The 20458-nt window shown below is 47.8% G+C and overlaps 1 protein-coding gene across 1 annotated transcript in view; it reads left to right on the top strand.

The window, feature by feature from the left end:
* The window catches only part of MUC16 (mucin 16, cell surface associated), a 220729-nt gene that overhangs the window by 29697 nt on the left and 170574 nt on the right, over positions 1 to 20458 (top strand). Inside the window, exon 2 of the mRNA XM_058425754.1 lies at positions 588 to 1019. Coding sequence (XP_058281737.1) covers positions 588 to 1019 — 432 coding nt within the window. The remainder of the gene's footprint in view (positions 1 to 587; positions 1020 to 20458) is intronic.

The following is a 20458-nucleotide window of genomic DNA, read 5'->3' as shown; positions in this document are numbered from 1 at the left end:
TGACAAAAGTTGTCGAAAAGATTGGGAGGAAGCATGGTCAATGCTGGCATACACTGGTGACTCCATAAATGGTAGGACTGCTATTTTCAATTTTTATTATTGTAGCTTCTAGAATTGGACAGATCAGTACTAGACTAGCTCTTTTTTTTGTTTGGGATGGAGTTTTGCTCTTGTCATCCAGGCTGGAATGCAAGGGCATGATCTCAGCTCACTGCAACTTCCTTCTCCCAAGTTCAAGCGATTCTCTTGCCTCACCCTCCTGAGTAGCTGAGATTACAGGCAGCCACCACCATGCCCAGCTAATTTTTGTATTTTTAGTAGAAGGGGGGTTTCACCATGTTGGTCAGGCTGGTCTCGAGCTCCTGACCTCAGGTGATCCACCTGCCTCGGCCTCCCAAAGTGCTGGGATTACAGGAGTGAGCCACCGTGCCCGGCCTAGACTAGCTCTTTGTTTGCAAGGTTTGTTTGCAATTTGGGGTCTTGTTCAGGGAGGACTTATAGAGGATTGCCTCTTCTGAAGTATACTTATGGCTCTGAGTTTTCTAAATCACTGAAGAGGTAACACTGATCCTCTCTCCTCTCCCCAGGAGGATTTACTCATCTGGACACCAGTGCCCTGCTAAGCCTGGTTGCAGCCACAGAAATTCTGGGTGGTCACCATGTACCCACATCTCAGCCTTCTGCAGAAGACCTGTGCCCTGATATGCCTATCTCCTGTGGGAGAACCCTGGGGATACGCTTACTGTCCAGAGTCAGGAACATGAGTGATGCTTCTGTGGACACCAAGAGGCAGCCAAACAAGAGAAAGCTGATCAGAAGGGCAGCATTCAGCCCAGTTCCTTCAAGGTCACCTGCGAGGCCAGAGGGTCCTATGACTTCCTGGAGGCTGGACGCCAGAGGCCAGGGATGGGACCCCAGAGGCCCCAGGACCCCAGTGTATCCCGTGCCCACCGAGCAGTCACACCCTGCACACTCAGGGCTGAGGCACCGGCCACGTTCCCGCAGCAGGACCGGAGACAGTAAGTCCTTGCCTTTTTAATCTTTTAACTAGACATTGGCCCTGCCAGTGTTTAAATGTCTTTGATTCTTTATTTATTGGTCTAGTTGACGTTGAAAATGTGCCTCATGCCAGAGGATGGGCAAATTGGTTGCAGCTTCTTGCAGTTTAGAGTCAACTAGTGAAGACAAGTTTGAAACAAATTATCACAATAAAACAGGATAATGTGGAGGATGGGGAAAGTATGTAGCATTCAGGCAGGTAGGGTGAACCTAGGGGAGGGAATCAGGAGTTTCTCTGCTAGTGAAATTTAAGCTGCAGTGAGGAGTTAACCAGCAAAGATGGCGTCCACACAATGTAAGGGTTTAGTGGATGTTTCTTCTCCCTCCTCCCACCCTCTTTTTTTTTTTTTTCTTTTTTTTGAGACAGAGTCTTGCTCTGTTGCCAGGCTGGAGTGCAATGGCAGGATCTCAGTTTACTGCAACCCCCACCTTTCAGGTTCAAGCGATTCTCCTGTCTCAGCCTCCTGAGTAGCTGGGACTACAGGCATGCATCACCACGCCCAGCTAATGTTTGTATTTTTAGTAGAGACGGGATTTCACCATGTTGGCCAGGATGGTCTTGATCTCTTGACCTCATGATCTTCCTGCATCGGCCTTCCAAAGTGCTGGGATTACAGGCGTGAGCCACTGTGCTTGGCCCCACCCTCCTCTTTCTTTCTTCCTCCTTTTCTTCTCCTCCTGCTTACCTCTCCTTTTCTCCCTGACCTTCCCCTCCTTTCTTCCCCTCCTTCTTTTCTCTTCTTCCCCTTTCTCCTCCCCATTCTTCTCCTCCTTCAATTATTTTATTTATTTATTTACTTATTTATTTTTCGAGACCAGATCTCACTCTGTCACCCAGGCTGGAGCACAGTGGCATGATCTGGGCTCACTGCAACCTCCGCCTCCCAGGTTCCAGCAATTCTCCAGCCTCAGCCTCCCAAGTAGCTAAGATTACAGGCACCTCCCAACACACCCGGCTAATTTTTGTATTTTTAGTAAAGACGGAGTTTCACCATATTGGCCAGGATGGTCTCGAACTCCTGACCTTCGGTGATCTGCCCACCTTGGCCTCCCAAAGTGCTGGGATTACAGGCTTGAGCTGCCACACCTGGCCCTCCTTCAATTATTTTTAAAATGAATTACTATTTGTTTCTTGAGTCCTTCGAGTCATGGACAAAGCCTTTAGTTCTTTTTTGTCCAGATCTCAAGCTAAGGATGGTATTTACTGGCCGGGTGCAGTGGCTCACGCCTGTAATCCCAGCACTTTGGGAGGCTGAGGCAGGTGGATCACTTGAGGTCAGGAGTTTGAGACCAGCCTGGCCAACATAGTGAAACCCCATCTCTACTAAAATACAAAAAATTAGCTGGGCTTGGTGGCAGGCGCTTGTTATCCCAGCTACTCGGAAGGCTGAGACAGGAGAATCGCTGGAACCTGCGAGGCAGAGGTTGCAGTGAGCTGAGATCACACCACTGCACTCCAGCCTGGGTGACAGAGTGAGACTCTGTCTTAAAAAAAAAAAAAAAAAAAAAAAGGATGGTTTTTACATATTTGAAGGATTGGGGAAATCAACAACAACAAAAGAGGAAGACAGAGCAGGGTTCTCACGGCCCGTGAAACCTAAGATACTCACTCTGGGCCCTTACTGAAAGTTTGCCAAGACCTGGAATATATTATTTTTTATTTTATTTTATTTATTTATTTTTTGAGACAGAGTCCGTCTGTGTCGCCCAGGCTGGAATTCAGTGGCGCCATCTCGGCTCACTGCAACCTCCACCTCCTGGGTTCAAGTGATTCTCCTGCCTCAGCTTCCCGAGTAGCTGGGATGACAGGTGTGTACCACCACGCTTGGCCTGGAATATATTATTAATGTGATTTTGACTTGTTTCTTTTTACATGTGTGTGTGTGGGGAGGGGCTGCTAGAAAGCTTTAAAACACATATATGTCTTGCATTGCATTTCCACCATAAGAGCTACTTTAGAGCGTTTCCAGGGTCTGTCCCAGAGCAAGGCACATGTAAGGTGGGGAGGGACAGGGAGGCCAGTGGTTATTCTTGTACATCTCTGACTTCAGATTTCTGGATTTGAACCCCTGGTTGTGGACACACTGCTGAACTCATTGGTTCTCAGCGGCTCATCTATTCAATGTGGCTCTAAGAGCATTTAATGATATAGCACATTGGCCAGGTATGGTGGCTCACACCTGTAATCCCAGTGCTTTGGGAGGCCAGGGCAGATTGCCTGAGCCCAGGAGTTCAAGACCACCCTGGGCAACATGGTAAAACCCCATCTCTACAAAAAAATTAGCCAGGCGTGGTGGCGGATTCCTGTAGTTCCAGCTACTCAGGAGGCTGAGGTGGGAGGATGGGTTGAGCCCGGGAGGCACAGGTTGCAGTGAGCCAAGATCGCATCACTGCACTCCAGGCCAGGCGCTCTGGCTCATGCCTATAATCCCAGCACTTTGGGAGGCTGAGGAGGGCGGATCACCTGAGGTCAGGAGTTCGAGACCAGCCTGACCAACATGGAGAAACCCTGTCTCTACTAAAAATACAAAAATTAGCAGGGCGTGGTGGTACACACCTGTAATCCTAGCTACTTAGGAGGCTGAGGCAGAAGAATCACATGACCCCGGGAGGCAGAGGTTGCAGTGAGCCGAGATCATGCCATTGCACTCCAGCCTAGGCAACAAGAGCGAAACTCCATCTAAAAAAAAAGAGAGAGAGATAGCCCAAAGCAAACACTTAACACAATGCCTGGCTCACTGAAAGCATCAGGTGGAGGATGCCTCTTTTAAGTCATTTGCTGGAGACCCTCCAAGTCACTACCTCCTGGAGCCAAATGTGCTCTTTGCATATTTCAGGAGAGCTCAGTGCACCTCAGCCTTCTGGGCTTTCCTGGTCTGGCCTCACAGGAACACTTCCTTGCTGCCCTTCCCAGCTGCTTCTGTGAACACTTGAGATTAGCAGCCAGTCATGATGTTATCTGAGCTGGCTAACACCACAGGTGTGCCCAGGAGACCATGAAGATCAGTAGGGCGAGGCTGTCATGAGGCCAACTGTGCAATGAGAAGGGGTCCTCCCAGCAGCTGGGAAGTGCCATACAGCTTCTGCTGGGGAGCTGGAGGAAGTACGAGTCAGCTCCTGCCTGGCCAGCCAGTAAGAGCAGGGCAAGGTGTTGGCACTGGACATTTGGGAGTGTACGTGCCACCAGCTCCTGTCATCTGCTTTGTTTCCGAACTCAGAGTGAAGCAGACCTGTCTTGTGGACACTAACTTCCTTCATTCATTCCCTCGCTTGTTTGGCAAATATTTATTGAGCACCTGCTGGGTGGTAACGCCTGTGTCAAAAACCATGGGATGTACAGTAAACAATGTGGTCAGGGTTTCTGCCTTTGCCAAGGCAGAAAATCAAGAAGGTGAAGGTTGTAAAAAAAAGTCTGTGCAGCTGCAGGTGGTGGCATGTGCCTGTAGTCCTAGCTACTTTGGAGGCTGAGGTGGGAGGATCACTTGAGCTCAGAAGTTAGAGGCTGTAGTTTGTGATGATTGCTTGTGGATAGCCACTGTACTCCAGCCTGGGCAACATAGCAAGACCCCATCTCTTTTTTTTTGTTTTTTGAGATGGAGTTTCACTCTTGTTGACCAGGCTGGAGTGCAATGGTGAGATCTTGGCTCACCGCAACCTCTGCCTCCCCGGTTCAAGCGATTCTCCTGCCTCAGCCTCCTGAGTAGCTGAGATTACAGGCACGCATGACCATGCCTGGCTAATTTTGTATTTTTAGTAGAAATGGGGTTTCTCCATGTTGGTCAGTCTGGTCCCAAACTCCCAACCTCAGGTGATCTGCCCCTCTTCGCCTCGCAAAGTGCTGGGATTACAGGTGGAGGCTGTAGTGAGCCAAGATCATGCCATTGCATTCCAGCCTGGACAACGAGAATGAAACTCTGTCTCAATAAGTAAATAAATAAATCTGTAGAGGGTATGTAATTTTGTTACATGCATAAATTGTATAGTGGTGAAGTCAGGGCTTTTGGGGTATCCATCACCCCAATAAAGTACATCATAGCCATTAAGTAATTTCTCATCACCCTACCATGTCTGCTCTATCATTCTACTCTCTGCATCCACATGAACACATATTTTAGCACCCACATGTGAGTGAGAACACTCAATATTTGACTGTGTGTCTGACCTGTTTCATTTAAGATAATGACCTCCAGTTCCATCCCTGTTGCAGTAAAAGACATGATTTCATGGCTCAAAGACTTTTTTTTATGGCTGTGTGGTATTCCGCTGTGTATATGTACTACATTTTCTTTAGCCAATCCTCTGTGGATGGACATTTAGGCTGATTTCTTATCTTTGCTATTGTGAGTAGTGCTGTGAGAAACCTACAAGTGCAGGTATCTGTTTGTTTGTTTTGAGACAGAGTCTTGCTCTATCACCCAGGCTGGAGTGCAGTGGCGTGATCTCAGCTCACTGCAACCTCTTTCTCCTGGGTTCAAGTGATCCTTGTGCCTCAGTCTTCTGAGTAGCTGGGATTACAGGCACCTGCCACCACGTCTGGCTAATTTTTGTATTTTTAGTAGAGATGGGATTTCACTACATTGGCCAGGCCAGTCTCGAACTCCTGACATCAAATGATCTGTACACCTCGGCATCTCAAAGTGCTGGGATTACAGGCTTAGCCACCATGCCCAGCCAGGTATCTTTTTGATATATTGATTTCTTCTTTTTTTTTTTTTTAGTACATGCCCAGTAGCAGGATTGCTGAATCAAATGATAATTCTATTGTTTAGTTATTTGAGAAAATTTTTTTTTTTTTTTTGAGGCGGAATCTCACTCTGTCGCCCAGGCTGGAGTGCAGTGGCGCGATCTCGGCTCACTGCAAGCTCCGTCTCCCAGGTTCATGCCATTCTCCTGCCTCAGCCTCCCACGTAACTGGGACTACAGGTGCCCGCCACCATGCCTGGCTAATTTTTTGTATTCTTAGTAGAGACAGGGTTTCACCATGTTAGCCAGGATGGTCTCAATCTCCTGACCTCATGATCTGCCCTCCCCAGCTTCCCAAAGTGTTGGGATTACAGGCGTGAGCCACCGCACCCAGCCTATTTGAGAAATGTTCATACTGTTTTCCATAGAGGTCGAACTAATTTACACTCTGACCAACAGTGTACAAGCGTTCCCTTTTCTCAGCATTTTCATCAAAATCTGTTATTAAATATTTTTTGTCTTTTAAATAATAGTCAATAGGAACACACTTCAGGGATCTACTGCATGGGATGATGGCCATAGTTAGCAATCATGTATATTTAAACATTGCTAACAAAGCCTTTTTTTTTTTTTTTTTTTTTTGAGGCAGGGCCTCACTCTGTCCCCCAGGCTGGTGTGCAGTGGTGTGATCATAGCTCAGTGCTACCTCCACCTCCCTGGTTCAGGTGATCCTCCTGCCTCAGCCTCCTGAGTAGCTGGGACTACAGGTGCATGCCACCAGACCTAGCTAATTTTTGTATTTTTTTTTTTTTTTTGAGACGGAGTTTCATTCTTATTGCCCAGGCTGGAGTGCAATGGCGTGATCTCGGTCACCGTAACCTCTGCCCCCCAGGTTCAAGCAATTCTCCTGCCTCAGCCTCCTGAGTAGCTGGGATTACAGGCATGCACCACCATGCCTGGCTAATTTTGTATTTTTAGTAGAGACAGGGTTTCTCCATGTTGGTCAGGCTGTTCTCCAACTCCCGACCTCAGGTGATCCACCTGCCTCGACCTCCCAAAGTGCTGGGATTACAGGCGTAAGCCACCATGCTGGGCTAATTTTTGTATTTTTTGTAGAGATGGGGTTTCGCCGTGTTTCCCTAGCTCATCTCAAACTCCTGGGCTCAAGCTATCCACCTACCTCAGCCCCACAAAGTGCTAGGATTACAGGCATGAGCCACCTCGTCCAGCCTAATAAAGCCTATTTTAAACATTCTCGTCCCCCCAAAAAATGCTAAGTAGGTGATGTGATAGATATGTTAATTAGCTTGATTTATGGCTGCGCACGATGGTTTACGCCTGTAATCCCGGCACTTTGGGAGGCCAAGGTAGGCGGATCATCTGAGGTCAGGAGTTCGAGACCAGTCTGGCCAACATGGCAAAACCCCGTCTCTACTAAAAGTACAAAAAATTAGCCAGGCGTGGTAGCCCGTGCCTGTAATCCCAGATACTCAGGAGGCTAAAGGAGGAGAATCTCTTGAACTCTGGAGGCGGAGGTTGCAGTGAGCCGAGATTGCGCCACTGCATTCTAGCCTGGGCGACAGAGCGGAACTCCCTCTCAAACAAAAACAAAAACAAAAACAAAAACAAAAATTAGCTTGATTTAATCTGTCTACAATGTGTTCATGGATCAAAATATCACATTGTACTCTGTAAATACATACCATATGTGTCAGTTAACCTTTTTTTTTTTTAAGTAGATTAGGAATGTTTTAATTAAATTGTCAGCGTCTTAGGGAATTTTTGTTAACTCTGAAGATTTCACATGATTAGCTAGATATTTGGTTATTCCAGTGTCTGCAGCACTGGGGAGAGTGCGTCCACCGGGGTCATTTTTTGGGGTTCAGATTTTCCTGAAATGCTGTCATCCAGGGTCCAGCTCAGCTCCATCCTCAACTTCTTCCTCTGCTCACTCAGAACATCTTGGTTTCCCCTCTCCTTGAAATAGCTTGTGGATTTTTGCCAGGTGCAATGTGCACTGGCTCAGGCCTGTAATCCCAGCACTTTGGGAGGCCTAGGCAGGCAGATCACCTGAGGTCAGGAGTTCGAGATCAGCCTGGCCAACATGGTGAAACTCTGTCTCTACTAAAAGTACAAAAATTAGTTGGGCGTGGTGGTGCGCGCCTGTAGTCCCAGCTATTCAGGAGGCAGGAGAATCGCTTGAACCTGGGAGGTGGAGGTTGCAGTGAGCCAAGATCACACCACTGCACTTCAGCCTAGGTGACAGAGTGAGACTCTGTCTCAAAAAAAAAAAAAAAAAAAAAAAATAGCTTCAGGGTTTTTTCTGAAGTAACAGCTCTCTCTTCTAGATATTAGTTAAGAAGTCCAGGTGGAGTGTGGTGGCTCACACCCATAATCCCAGCACTTTAAGAGACCAAGGCAGGAGAATTTGCTTCAGCCCAGGAGTTGGAGAGCAGCCTAGGCAACTTGGCAAAACTCCATCTCTTCAAAAAATACAAAAATTAGCCAGGCATGGTGGTGTGCACCTGTAGTCCCAGCTACTCGCGAGGCTGAGGTGGGAGGATGGCTTAAGACTGGGAGGTCGAGGTTGCATTGAGCTATGATAATACCACTGCACTCCAGCCTGGGTGACACAGGGAGACCCTGTCTCAAAAAACAAAAACAAAAGCAACGCCCAGTGGCAGGTTCACTTACTATTATGAAATCCAAACAGAAAAGTCCAACTTCTCTGACTCTGTAGAGTTCAATAAGAGCCTCTTTGAAGTGACTTCACATAAGCAACAAAAATTCATTTGGAGTTCGGGCGCAGTGGTGCACGCCTGTAATCCTAGCACTTTGGGAGGCCGAGGTGGGAGGATTGTTTGAGGCCAAGAGTTCAAGACCAACCTGGCCAACATAGCAAGACCTCACCTCTATACAAGAAAAAACAATTGAAAAAAAAAGAAGGCCGGGCGCAGTGACTCACTCCTGTAATCCCAGCACTTTGGGAGGCCAAGGTGGGTGGATCACGAGGTCAGGAGTTTGAGACCAGCCTGGCCAACGTGGTGAAACCCTGTCTCTACTAAAAATACAAAAATTAGCCAGGTGTGGTGGCACACACCTGTAATCCCAGCTACTCAGGAGGCTGAGGCAGGAGAATTGCTTGAACCTAGGAGGCGGAGGTTGCAGTGAGCCGAGATTGCGCCTGTGCACTCTAGCCTGGGTGACAGTGCGAGACTCCATCTCAAAATAATAATAATAATAAATAAAAATAAAAAAAAATTATTTGGAAAAGTGAAAGCCTCCATCCTCCACAAAAAAAAAGCCTCCTCCACTTCCCAGTCAATGAAGTGGGCACGAGTCAGTTGGTATGTGGCATTTGTATCAGCTCTCATCATGTAACAAATTACTCTGAAATGAATGGGCTCAAAACAACATTTATTATCTCACACTTCCAGTGGGCCAGGACTCTGGGCTGGGTTTTCTGCCTCAAGGTCTCTCCTAGACTGGGATCCAGATGTCATTCAAGGCTGTCATCATTGTAAGGATCAGCTAGGAGGATTGACATCTAAGCTCACTGTTGGCAGGATTTAGTCCCAGTGGCTATTAGATTAAGGTCCTCAGTGTCAGCCAGGTGTGGTGGCTCATGCCTGTAATCCCAACTACTCGGGAGGCTGAGGCAGGAGAATCGCTTGAACCCGGGAGGGGAAGGTTGCAGTGAGCTGAGATCGAGCCATTGCACTCCAGCCTGGGCAACAAGAGCGAAACTCCGTCTCAAAAACAAACAACAAACAAACAAAAAGAAAAAATTAGCCAGATGTGGTGGCACGCGCCTGTGGTCTCAGCTACTCGGGAGCTGAGGCAGAAGAATCACTTGAACCTGGGAGGTGGAGGTTGCAGTGAGCAGAGATCGCAGCACTGCACTCCAGCCTGGGCGACAGAGCGAGACCCTGTCTCAAACAAAACAAAACAAAAAAACCCTCAGTTCATTGCCACGCGGCTTTCTCCCAGGTGGCCGCTTGTTTTTTCAAAGCATGCAAGCCAAGAAGGAGCTAGATGGAGTGCAGTGAGATGGAAATCGCAGTCTTTTGTAACCTAATCACCAAAGTGACACACTATTGCTTTTGCCGGTTTCTGTTCCTTAGAACTGAGTCATTAGGTTCGGCCCACACTGGAGGCAAGGCATATTAGGCCATTCTTGCATTGCTAAAAAGAAATACCTGAGACTGGGTAATTTATTTCTTTATTTCTTATTTTTATTTATTTATTTTTTTTGAGACGGAGTTTCGCTCTTGTTGCCCAGGCTGCAGTGCAATGGTATAATCTCAGCTCACTGCAACCTCCGCCTCCCGGGGCTCAAGCAATTTTCCTGCCTCAGCCTCCCGAGTAGCTGGGATTACTGGCATGCACCACCATGCCTGGCTAATTTTGTATTTTTAGTAGAGACAGGCTTTCTCCATGTTGGTCAGGCTGGTCTCAAACTCCTGACCTCAAGTGATCTGCCTGCCTCAGCCTCCCAAAGTGTTGGGATTACAGGCGTGAGCCACCAGGCCCAGCCTATTTTTTTAATTTTGTGAGACAGAATCTTGCTCTGTTGCTCAGGCAGGAGTGCAGTGGTGAGACCTCGGCTCGCTGTAAGTTTCACCTCCTGGGCTCAAGTGATTCTCCTGCCTCAGCCTTCTGAGTAGCTGGGATTACAGGCACGCGCCACCACGTCTGGCTAGTTTTTGTATTTTTAGTAGAGGGGGAGTTTCACCATGTTGGCCAGGCTGGTCTCAAACTCCTGAGCTCAAGTGAGGTCCTCTCCTTGGCCTCCCAAAGTGCTGAGATTACAGACGTGAGCCACTGCACCTGGCCAACATTATCCATCTTTTAGGCATCCAACCTCAGGTTGCATGAAGCCCCAGATTAGAGTCAACCCCCTCCTTGTGGGTCCAACCCACTGTTGTCACCTAAGGGGCATGGACCTATTTCTTATTCATCACCCACCTGGGCAGTGTCACTCTGAGCCCCCTGGAGGCAGGGGCTGTAACCCTCAGTCACTGTCACATCCTCATACCTGACACTCTCCCTGGTACCTGTCAGCCCCTGGCAAAAATCTGACAGTGTGAACTGAGTCATTGCCCCCTCTTCTCCCGCCCCACTACCAGCTCCTTTATTGCTATTTACAGCGTGTTTTAATTTCCTAGGGCTGCAGTGACAAAGTACCACAGACTAGGTGACTTCAACAACAGAAATTTAGTGTCTCACCATTCTGGAAGCCAGAAGTCCGGGATCAAGGTGTGGACAGGGTTGGTTCCTTCTGGGGCTGTGGAGGGAAGGATCTGTCCTATGTCTCTCTCCCAGCATCTGGTTGTTTGCTAACTTTTTTTTTTTTTTTGAGACAGAATTTCACTCTGTTGCCCAGCTGGAGTGCAGTGGCATGATCTTGGCTCACTGCAACCTCTTCCTCCCAGGTTCAAATGATTCTCCTGCCTCAGCCTCCCCAGTAGGTGGAATTGCAGGTGCCCACCACAATGCCCAGCTAATTTTTGTATTTTTAGTAGAGATAGGGTATTGCCATGTTGGCCAGGCCGGTCTTGAACTCCTGGCCTCGAGCCATCCTCCCGCCTCAGCCTCCCAAAATGCTGAGATTACAGGTGTGATCCACCACGCCTGGCCTTATTTGCTGACAATCTTCGAGGTTCCTTGGCTTGTGGATGCCTCACTCCAATCTCTGCCGTCATCTTCATATGGGTTTCTCTCTGTGTATGTCTGTCTTAGTGCCCAAATTTCCCCCCCAACCTTTTTTTTTTTTTTTGAGATGGAGTCTCATTCTGTCACCCAGGCTGGAGTGCAATGGCATGGTCTTGGCTCACTGCAATCTCCACCTCCTGGGTTCAAGCAATTCTCCTGCCTCAGCCCCCTCCCCAGGTAGCTGGAATGACAGGCACGCACCACCACGCCTGGCTAATTTTTGTATTTTTAGTAGAGATGGGGTTTCACCATGTTGACCAGGCTGGTCTCTAACTCCTGACCTCGTGATCCACCCACCTTGGCCTCCTAAAGTGCTGGGTTTACAAGCGGGAGCCACCATGCCTGGCCTCAAATTTCCCCTTTTTAATGGGACACCAGTCCTATTGGATTAGAGCCCATCCTGGTGGCCTCGTTTCCCATATTTCTAAATAAGGTCACATTCTGAGAGGTACTGGGCATTAGGACATCAATGTCTATTTTTCAGGGGGACACAATTCAACCCATGGGGCTTCTGGCTTCAGAGTCACCCATACCTGAAATCATAATTATCTTTGCCTCCACCCTTTACATAATTCAGTAAATATGGAAAGATGGACTTACTAAGTATAATAGGGGATTGAGCTGAGGGCTGGAGACCCCACAGCAAGTCTTAATCCTGCTTTTAAGATTTACAATCAGGAAAGAACAGGTGTGCTTTAAAAAAAAAAAAATTTATTTTTGGACAAGATCTTGCCCTGTCACCCAGGCTGAAGTGAGGCATGATAATGGCTCACTGCAGCTTCAAACTCTTAGGCTCAAACAATCTTCCCACCTCAGCCTCCTGAGTAGCTGATACTACAGGTGTGCACCAACATGCCTGGCTAATTTTTTTTTTTTAATTTTATTTATTTATTTTTTTTTTGAGACAGAGTCTCGCTCTCTGGCCAGGCTGGAGTGCAGTGGCACGATCTTGGCTCACTGCAACCTCTACCTCCTGAGTTCAAGCGATTCTCCTGCCTCAGCCTCCTGAGAAGCTGGGTTTACAGGTGCACACCACCACGCTCGGCTAATTTTTGTATTTTTAGTAGAGACGGGGTTTCACCATGTTGGCCAGGCTGGTCTCGAACTCCTGACCTTGTGATCCACCCGCTTTGGCCTCCCAAAGTGCTGAAATTACAGGCATGAGCCACCGCACCCGGGAGCCTGGCTGATTTTTTAACTTTCTGTAGAGATGGGGGTCTTGCTGTGTTGCCCAGGCTGGTCTCAAACTTCTGGGTTCTACTGATCCTCCCACCTCGGCTTTCCAAAGTGCTGGGATTACAGGCATGAGCCACCATGCCAGCCCAGATGTGCCTTTGAAACCTCTGTTTTTCAGGTTCCATTGCCTGGGGAGGATAAAAGCAAACAGATTTAGTAATTGCAAATAATTGCAAGAAAATATTTCCTTGGCCCTGCCCCACTCCTGCTTTTCTGAAGTCTCTCAAAGTCTCCCCCAGGGCGACTGCAGGTGTCTCACACCCTCTCACAGATAAACATGCTTGATGCCACTTCACCAGCTTTGCTGGAAGGGCACCGGGAGTCCTCATTTCAGCCTCACAGCCATGCTGCAAAGTAAGTGCTGTCATTACCCATTTCAAATGCACAAAACACTGAAGTCATTGCCCAAGACGGCACACCTGGGAACTGGCAGAGCTGTCTTTTTTTTTTCTTTCTTTCTTTCTTTCTTTTTTTTTTTTTTTTGAGATGGAGTCTCGCTCTGTTGCCCAGGCCGGAGTGCAGTGGTACGATCTTGGCTCTCTGCAACCTCCGCCTCCTGAGTTCAAGCAATTCTCCTGCCTCAGCCTCCTGAGTAGCTGGGATTACAGGCACCCACCACCACACCCGGCTAATTTTTGTATTTTTAGTAGAGACGGGGTTTCACCATGTTGGCCAGGCTGGTCTCAAACTCCTGACTTTGTGATCCACTGGCCTTGGCCTCCCAAAGTGCTGGGATTACAGGTGTGAGCCGCTGTGCCCGGCCTGTCATTCCCATCTTTATGTCTGTGTGTACTCAGTGTTTAGCTCCTTAGAGGTGAAAACACGTGGTATTTGGTCTTCTGTTTCTGCATTAATTCACTTAGAATAATGGTCTTTGATTTAAACCCAGTGTGTCTGGTTCCCTAGCTTGTGCTTAAAACCTCACCTCAATAAATCATTAGCACAGGTTGATGGGACAGAAAGCAGGTCAGAAGAAGGAAGGGCATAGCCATGTGAGAAGGGAAGCCCTTCTGGGATTTGAATTCAGGTGAATCTGACTTCAAAGCCATGTATACTCTTATTTTCCCCTTTTGAAGGTGAAATTAGAATTTGTATGCAGTAACATGCAAAAATGCAAGGCATTTCCCCCAAAATCTTATCATAAAAAATTCAAACATAGAAATAATTTTGCAGGCCAGATGCAGTGGCTCATGCCTGCAATCCCAGCACTTTGGGCGGGGGTCAAGGCGGGAGGATCACTTGAGCCCAGGAGGTCGAGGATGCAGTGAACTATGATTGTGTCACTGCACTCCAGACCAAGGTGACAGAGTGAGACCCTGTCTCACAAAAGAAGAAAGAAGGAGGAGGTCTAGGAAGGAAGGAAGAAGGAAGAAGAGGAAGAGGTTTCAGAAAGAGAGAGAAAGAAAGAAAGAAAGAGAAATAAGAAAGAAAAGAAAGAGGAGGAGAAGGAGAAGAAGAAGAGGAAGAAGGAGAAGAAGGAGGAGGAGGAGGAGGAAGAGGCAGCAGCGGCGAAGGAGGAGGAGGAGGAGGAGAGTAGTTCCAGATTAAGCTGGGCAATGGAGTGAGACCTCATTTCTACAAAAAAGTAAAAAATTAGCTGGGCGTGGTAGTGCATGCTTGTAGTCCCAGCTACTTAGGAGGCTGAGATGGGAGGATCGCTTGAGCCCAGGAGGTCAAGGGTGCAGTGAACTATGATTGTGCCACTGCACGCCAGAGCCTGGGCAATAGAGTGAGACCCTGTCTAAAAAAAAAAAAAAAAAAAGATGAAGGAGGAGAAAAATAATTTTGCAGTGAACTCTCATATACCCATCCCCTAGATTCTGTAATTCACATTTTGTCAAACTTGCTTTACCACACGTCTGCGCATCCACGCATTTGTCTGTCTGCCTTATTCAACCATTTTTAGGTTGAATTTCAAGGAAGCTGCATTCATCAGTATCATCCTTTCCTAAATAGTTCTTCATGAAGGCTGAGCACAGTGGCTCACGCCTGTAATCCCAGCACTTTGAGAGGCCAAGGTGGGCAGATCACTTGAGTCCAGGAGTTCAAGACCAGCCAGGTAAACATGACAAAACCCTAAAAAACTAAAAAAGTAAAGAAATTAGCCAGGTATTTAGACGGGCATTGTGGCGCACACCTGTAATCCCAGCTACTCAGGTGGCTGAGGTACTAGAATCACTTGAAACCAGAGGCAGAGGTTGCAATGAGCCAAGATCGTGCCATTGCACTCCAGCCTGGGTGACAGAGCAAGACTCTGTCTCAAAAAAAAAAAAAAAAAAAAAAAAAGAAATTAGGAGTCCTGGCACAGTGGCTCATGCCTGTAGTCCCAGCACTTTGGGAGGCAGAGGCAGGAAGATTGCTCGAGCCCAGGAATTCGAGGCCAGCCTGGGCAACATAGCAAGACCCTGTCTCTAAAAATAAATAAATAAAAATAAAAGTAAACAAAATGTTCTTCATGCAAAGCATTAGCTAGAGGTCAGTATTCATGTATAGAATTTTATCTTTTGAGGTCAAGTTTACACTCAACTAAATTCACAGATCTCAAGTGTACGTTGGTTAAGTTTGGACAAATGCATACATCTGTCTAACCCAAATCCCTACTAAGATATACAACATCAGCATCACCACAGAAAGATATAGAATACTATCCTCCTCTATTTTTCCCTTTGTAAGGAGGTATAATTTATACTCACGAAAATCCACTCATCTTAAGTGCTCAATAAACTGTTCTGAGAGCCATAGCTTTTAGCCACTGGACTATACTTGAAGTCATGTCTTTTCTTGATAACCGGATTTTTTTTTAGTCTAGACTCTTTTGGCCGGGTGTGGCGGCTCGTGCTTGTAATCCCAGCACTTTGGGAGGCCGAGGAGGGTGGACCACCTGAGGTCAGGAGTTTGAGACCAGCCTGGCCAACATGGTGAAACCCTGTCTCTACTAAATATACAAAAAATGAGCTGCGCATGGTGGCAGGTGCCTGTATTCCCAGCTACTCAGGTGACTGAGGCAGGAGAATCCCTTAGACCCAGGAGGCAGAGGTTGCAGTGAGCCGAGATCATGCCACTGCACTCTACCTTGAGGGGCAGAGTGAGACCCTGTCTAAAAAAAAAAAAAAAAAGACTCTTTGGTATTCACATCAATTGGTGGTTCTCAATTAGGAGTGATTTTGCCCCCAGGGGACAGTTGGCAATATCTGATATCTGGAGACATTTTGGTTGTCACCCCTGGGAGGTGGAATGAGGCTACCAACATCTCATGGGTAGAGGCCAGAGAAACTGCTAACACTCTACAGCACACGGGACAGCCCCTGCACCCCCACAGCAAAGAATTATCTACCCTAAAATGTCAATAGTGCCAAGATGGAGAAACTTGATATTAATAGACCTCAAATCCTCCAATCCATCCATCTTCCAGAACTGCACACATGTGTCTGGAGATGGAAACTGAGCCAGCTTGGGTTGTATCAAGGGGTCCTGCACCCCATATACAAGGAACCACACACCATGGTAAGAAGGAAGATGACTAATCAAAGGGGTACAGAAAGGCCAGGCGCAGTGGCTCACGCCTGTAATCCCAGCACTTTGGGAGGCTGAGGCCGATGGATCAGTTGAGGTCACAAGTTTGAGACCAGCCTGACCAACATGGTGAAACCCCATCTCTACTAAAAATAAAAAAATTTGCCAGGTGTGGTGGCAGGTGCCTGTAGTCCCAGCTACTCTGGAGTCTGAGGTAGGAGAATCACATGAACTCGCGAAGCAGAGGTTGCAGTGAGCTGAGATGGCACCACTGCACTCCAGCCTGGGTGACAGAGCGAGACTCCATCTCAAAACAAAAATGAAAACAAAACAAAGGGGTACAGAAAATACACCACATCTGCTTTGTTCATCTGTCTTTTTTTGTTTATTTTGTTTTAGGAGGCGGGGTCTCGCCCTGTCACCCAGGCTGGAGTGCCGTGGCGCGATCATAGCTCACTGCAGCTTCCAACTCTTGGGCACAAGCGATCCTCCTTTCTCAGCCTCTCAAGTAGCCGGGACTACAGGTAACACCATGCCTGGCTAATTTATTTATTTATTTATTTTGTAGAGACAGGATCTCACTATGTTGCCCAGGCTGGTCTCGAACTCCTCAGCTCAAATAATTCTCCTATCTCAGCCTCCCAAATAGCTAGGACTTCAGGCTGGTGCCACCACACCTGGCTAAGTTTTTTATTTGTTTATAGATGGGGTCTCACTATGCTGCCCAGTCTGGTTTTGAACTCCTGGCCTCAAAGAGATCATCAGCCTCCTGAATCTTGTTCTCCTCTCTGTCTCTCTTTTTTTTTTTTTCCTTTGAGACAAGGTCTTGCTCTGTTGCCCAGGCTGGAGTGCAGTGGTGCAATCTTGGATCACTGCAACCTTCATCTCCTGGGCTCAAGCAATCCTCCCACCTCAGCCTTCCGAGTAGCTGGGACTACAGGCACATACCACCAAGCCTGGCTAATTTTTTTTATTGTTTCCTTTAATTAACATCTGAATAGATTATACATCTTCTATAATTATAATATGGAAATGAATATGAGCAAAATATATAAGTTTTTTGGCAAATGCCTAGGGAAGAATGATGTCAGTCAAGTTCATCCAAGGTCTTAAGCAGCAGCATTTATGCAGCCAGGCCGTGCTCAGCGTTTGGGGACAGAGATAAATATCCGAAATCCAGGCATCCCTTTGATTTCCTCTCGTAGTGCCTGATTAACTATCTGGTGATGCTGGACACTTCTCTTCTCCTTAACTTCTTCTGATTCAATTTTAATTTCACACATCACCCCACAACCTCCTGACATGTCAGTGACTTTGATAGCTGTAGCTAGAGGAAACTTTTTTCTTTCTTTTTGACATAGTTTCACTCTGTCGCCCATGCTGGAGTGCAATGGCGCGATCTCGGCTCACTGCAACCTCTGCCTCCCAGGTTCAAGTGATTCTCTGTCTCAGCCTCCTGAGTAGCTGGGATTACAGGTGCCCGTCACCATGCCCAGCTAATTTTTGTATTTTTAGTAGAGACAGGGTTTCACCATGTTGGCCAGGCTGGTCTTGAACTCCTGACCTTGTGATCCACCTGACTTGGCCTCCCAAAGTGCTGGAATTACAGGCTTGAGCCACCGCGCCTGGCGAGGAAACTTTTCTTTGAGAATTTGGGTCACTCTCAAAAAAAAGACAAGAAAATTCTGGCCGGGCGCGGTGGCTCACGCCTGTAATCCCAGCACTTTGGGAGGCCGAGGCGGATGGATCACGAGGTCAGGAGATCGAGACCATCCTGGCTAACACAGTGAAACCCCGTCTCTACTAAAAATACAAAAAATTAGCCAGGCGTGGTGGCAGGCGCCTGTAGTCCCAGCTACTCAGGAGGCTGAGGCAGGAGAATGGCGTGAACCTGGGAGGCGGAGGTTGCAGTGAGCCAAGATTGCACCACTGCACTCCAGCCTGGGCGACTGAGCGAGACTCCGTCTCAAAAAAACACCCGGCCTTATTCTTCTCTTCTTTTTAAAAATTTTTTTTTATTAATTTTTTTTTTTTTTTTTTTGACGGAGTCTCGCTCTGTCACCCAGGCTGGAGTGCAGTGGCCTGATCTCGGCTCACTGCAACCTCTGCCTCCCGGGTTCAAGTGACTGTCCTGCCTCAGCCTCCCGAGTAGCTGGGATTACAGGCATGCGTCACCATGCCCTGCTAATTTTTTGTGTCTTTAGCAGAGACGGAGTTTCACCATGCTGGCCAGGCTGGTCTCAAACCTCTGACCTCAGGTGATCCGCCCACCTTGGCCTCCCAAAGTGTTGAGATTACAGGTGTGAGCCACCGCGCCCAGCCTTGTTTCTTTTCTTTATCCCCAGCGCTTGGTGTCTGGTCAATACATGAATAAATCATTCAGCAAGCTTGTTTTGGTTTATATGACACAGCTATCATGTGTCAGGTACCCTCTTCATATTCACACACTAGAGAGAGTTATAAGAGATGAAAACCCAGTTACGTGATCCTGTGGTCAAACGATTTTACAAGGAAGTTACAAGGTGCTTTGGGAACAGGGTGGGGAGTTCCGCTTTCTGTCTGGGGAGGGAGGCAGGGGAGGCCTAGAGAGAATTAGGGGACACAGAGTAAGGTAAAGGGAGGGAGGGCAATTCCGGCACAGGGAATGGCCGAGGCAAAGGCTTGGGGGTGAGAAGCGAAGTCATATGTTAGTCCAATGCAGGCCAGGTCCCGGCTCAAGGTGGGCCTTCAACGCCAGGCCGCAGCGTTTGGACTTGGTCCCGAGGGCGGTGAGAAGGCACTGAAGAATTCGGACCGGGGCGGGGCATGGCTGGTGTTGCATTTTTGAAAGGTCACTCTGTTGGCTGGGCGGGCGGAGGGGAACTGGAGGAGGGTGGAGCTGGTGGTAGAAGATGAATATGAGTAAAGAAGCTATTTCGGGAAGGCAGGCAGAGAGAGAGAATGAGGGCATGAACGCAGGTGAGGCAGTGGGCCGAGTCAAGAATTACTTAGAAGGGGTCAAGCACGGTGGCTCACGCCTGTAATCCCAGCACTTTGGGAGGCCGAGGCGGGTGGATCGCTTAAGGTCAGGAGTTCAAGACCAGCCTGGCCAACATGGTGAAACCCCATCTCTACTAAACACACACACACACACACACACACACACACACTAGCCAGGCATAGTGGCGCACACCTGTAATCCCAGCTACTCAGGAGGCTGAGACAAGAGAATCACTTAAACCTGGGAAGCAGAGGTTGCAGTGAGCTGAGATCGGCCCACTGCACTCCAGCCTGGGTGACAGAGCAAGACTTCATCTGAAAAAAAAAAGAAAAAGAAAAAAACTTTTTGTTGCAATATAACAGACACACAGTAAAGTGTGCACAAAATGCCTGAATCTTGTGTGTGTCAATGAATTTTTACATACGTGTAACCATTGCACACCACGATGTAAAATGTTCTCTTTTTCTATTTTTTTTTAAATTTAAATTTTATTTTTTGAAACAGAGTCTCATACTAGCACCCAGGCTGGAGTACAGTGAGGCAGTCATGGCTCACTGCAGCCTCAACCTCCTGGGCTCAAGCAATCCTCATGTCTCAGCCTCCAGAGTAGCTGGCATGACAGATGTGCACCACCACACCTGGCTAATTTCTTTTTTTTTTTTTTTTTTTTTAGTGGGGACATCTCACTATGTTGCCCAGGCTGGTCTCGAACTCCTGAGCTCAAGTGATCCTCTTGCCTCAGCCTCCCAAAGTCCTGGGATTACAGACGTGAGCTACCTGCGGCCCCCTTTTTCTAGAACAAGGTTTCTCAGCCTTGGTGCTTTTGACATTAGAAGCTGGATAATACTTTGTCGTGAGGGGCTGTCCTGTGTGTTGCAGGGTGTTTAGCAGCATCTCTGGCCTCCACCTATTAGACACCAGTAGCACCCCTTCTCTCTCAGTTAAAACAACATCTTTAGACGTTGCCAAATGCCAGCTGGGGGGCATAATTGCCCTCACTTGAAAACCACCACTGGCCGGGCACGGTGGCTCATGCCTGTAATCCCAGGACTCTGGGAGGCCGAGGTGGGCAGATCACGAGGTCAGGAGATCAAGACCATCCTGGCTAATGTGGTGAAACCCTGTCTCTACTAAAAATACAAAAAATTAGCCGGGCATGGTGGCGGACACCTGTAGTCCCAGCTACTGGGGAGGCTGAGGCAGGAGAATCACATGAACCCGGGAGGTGGAGCTTGCAGTGAGCTGCGATCACACCACTGCCTCCAGCCTGGG

The sequence above is a fragment of the Hylobates moloch genome, unplaced genomic scaffold, assembly GCF_009828535.3.
Source record: "Hylobates moloch isolate HMO894 unplaced genomic scaffold, HMol_V3 SCAFFOLD_12, whole genome shotgun sequence".
NCBI classification, from domain to species: Eukaryota; Metazoa; Chordata; class Mammalia; order Primates; family Hylobatidae; genus Hylobates; species Hylobates moloch.
This window is presented reverse-complemented; position numbering and strand designations above follow the sequence as displayed.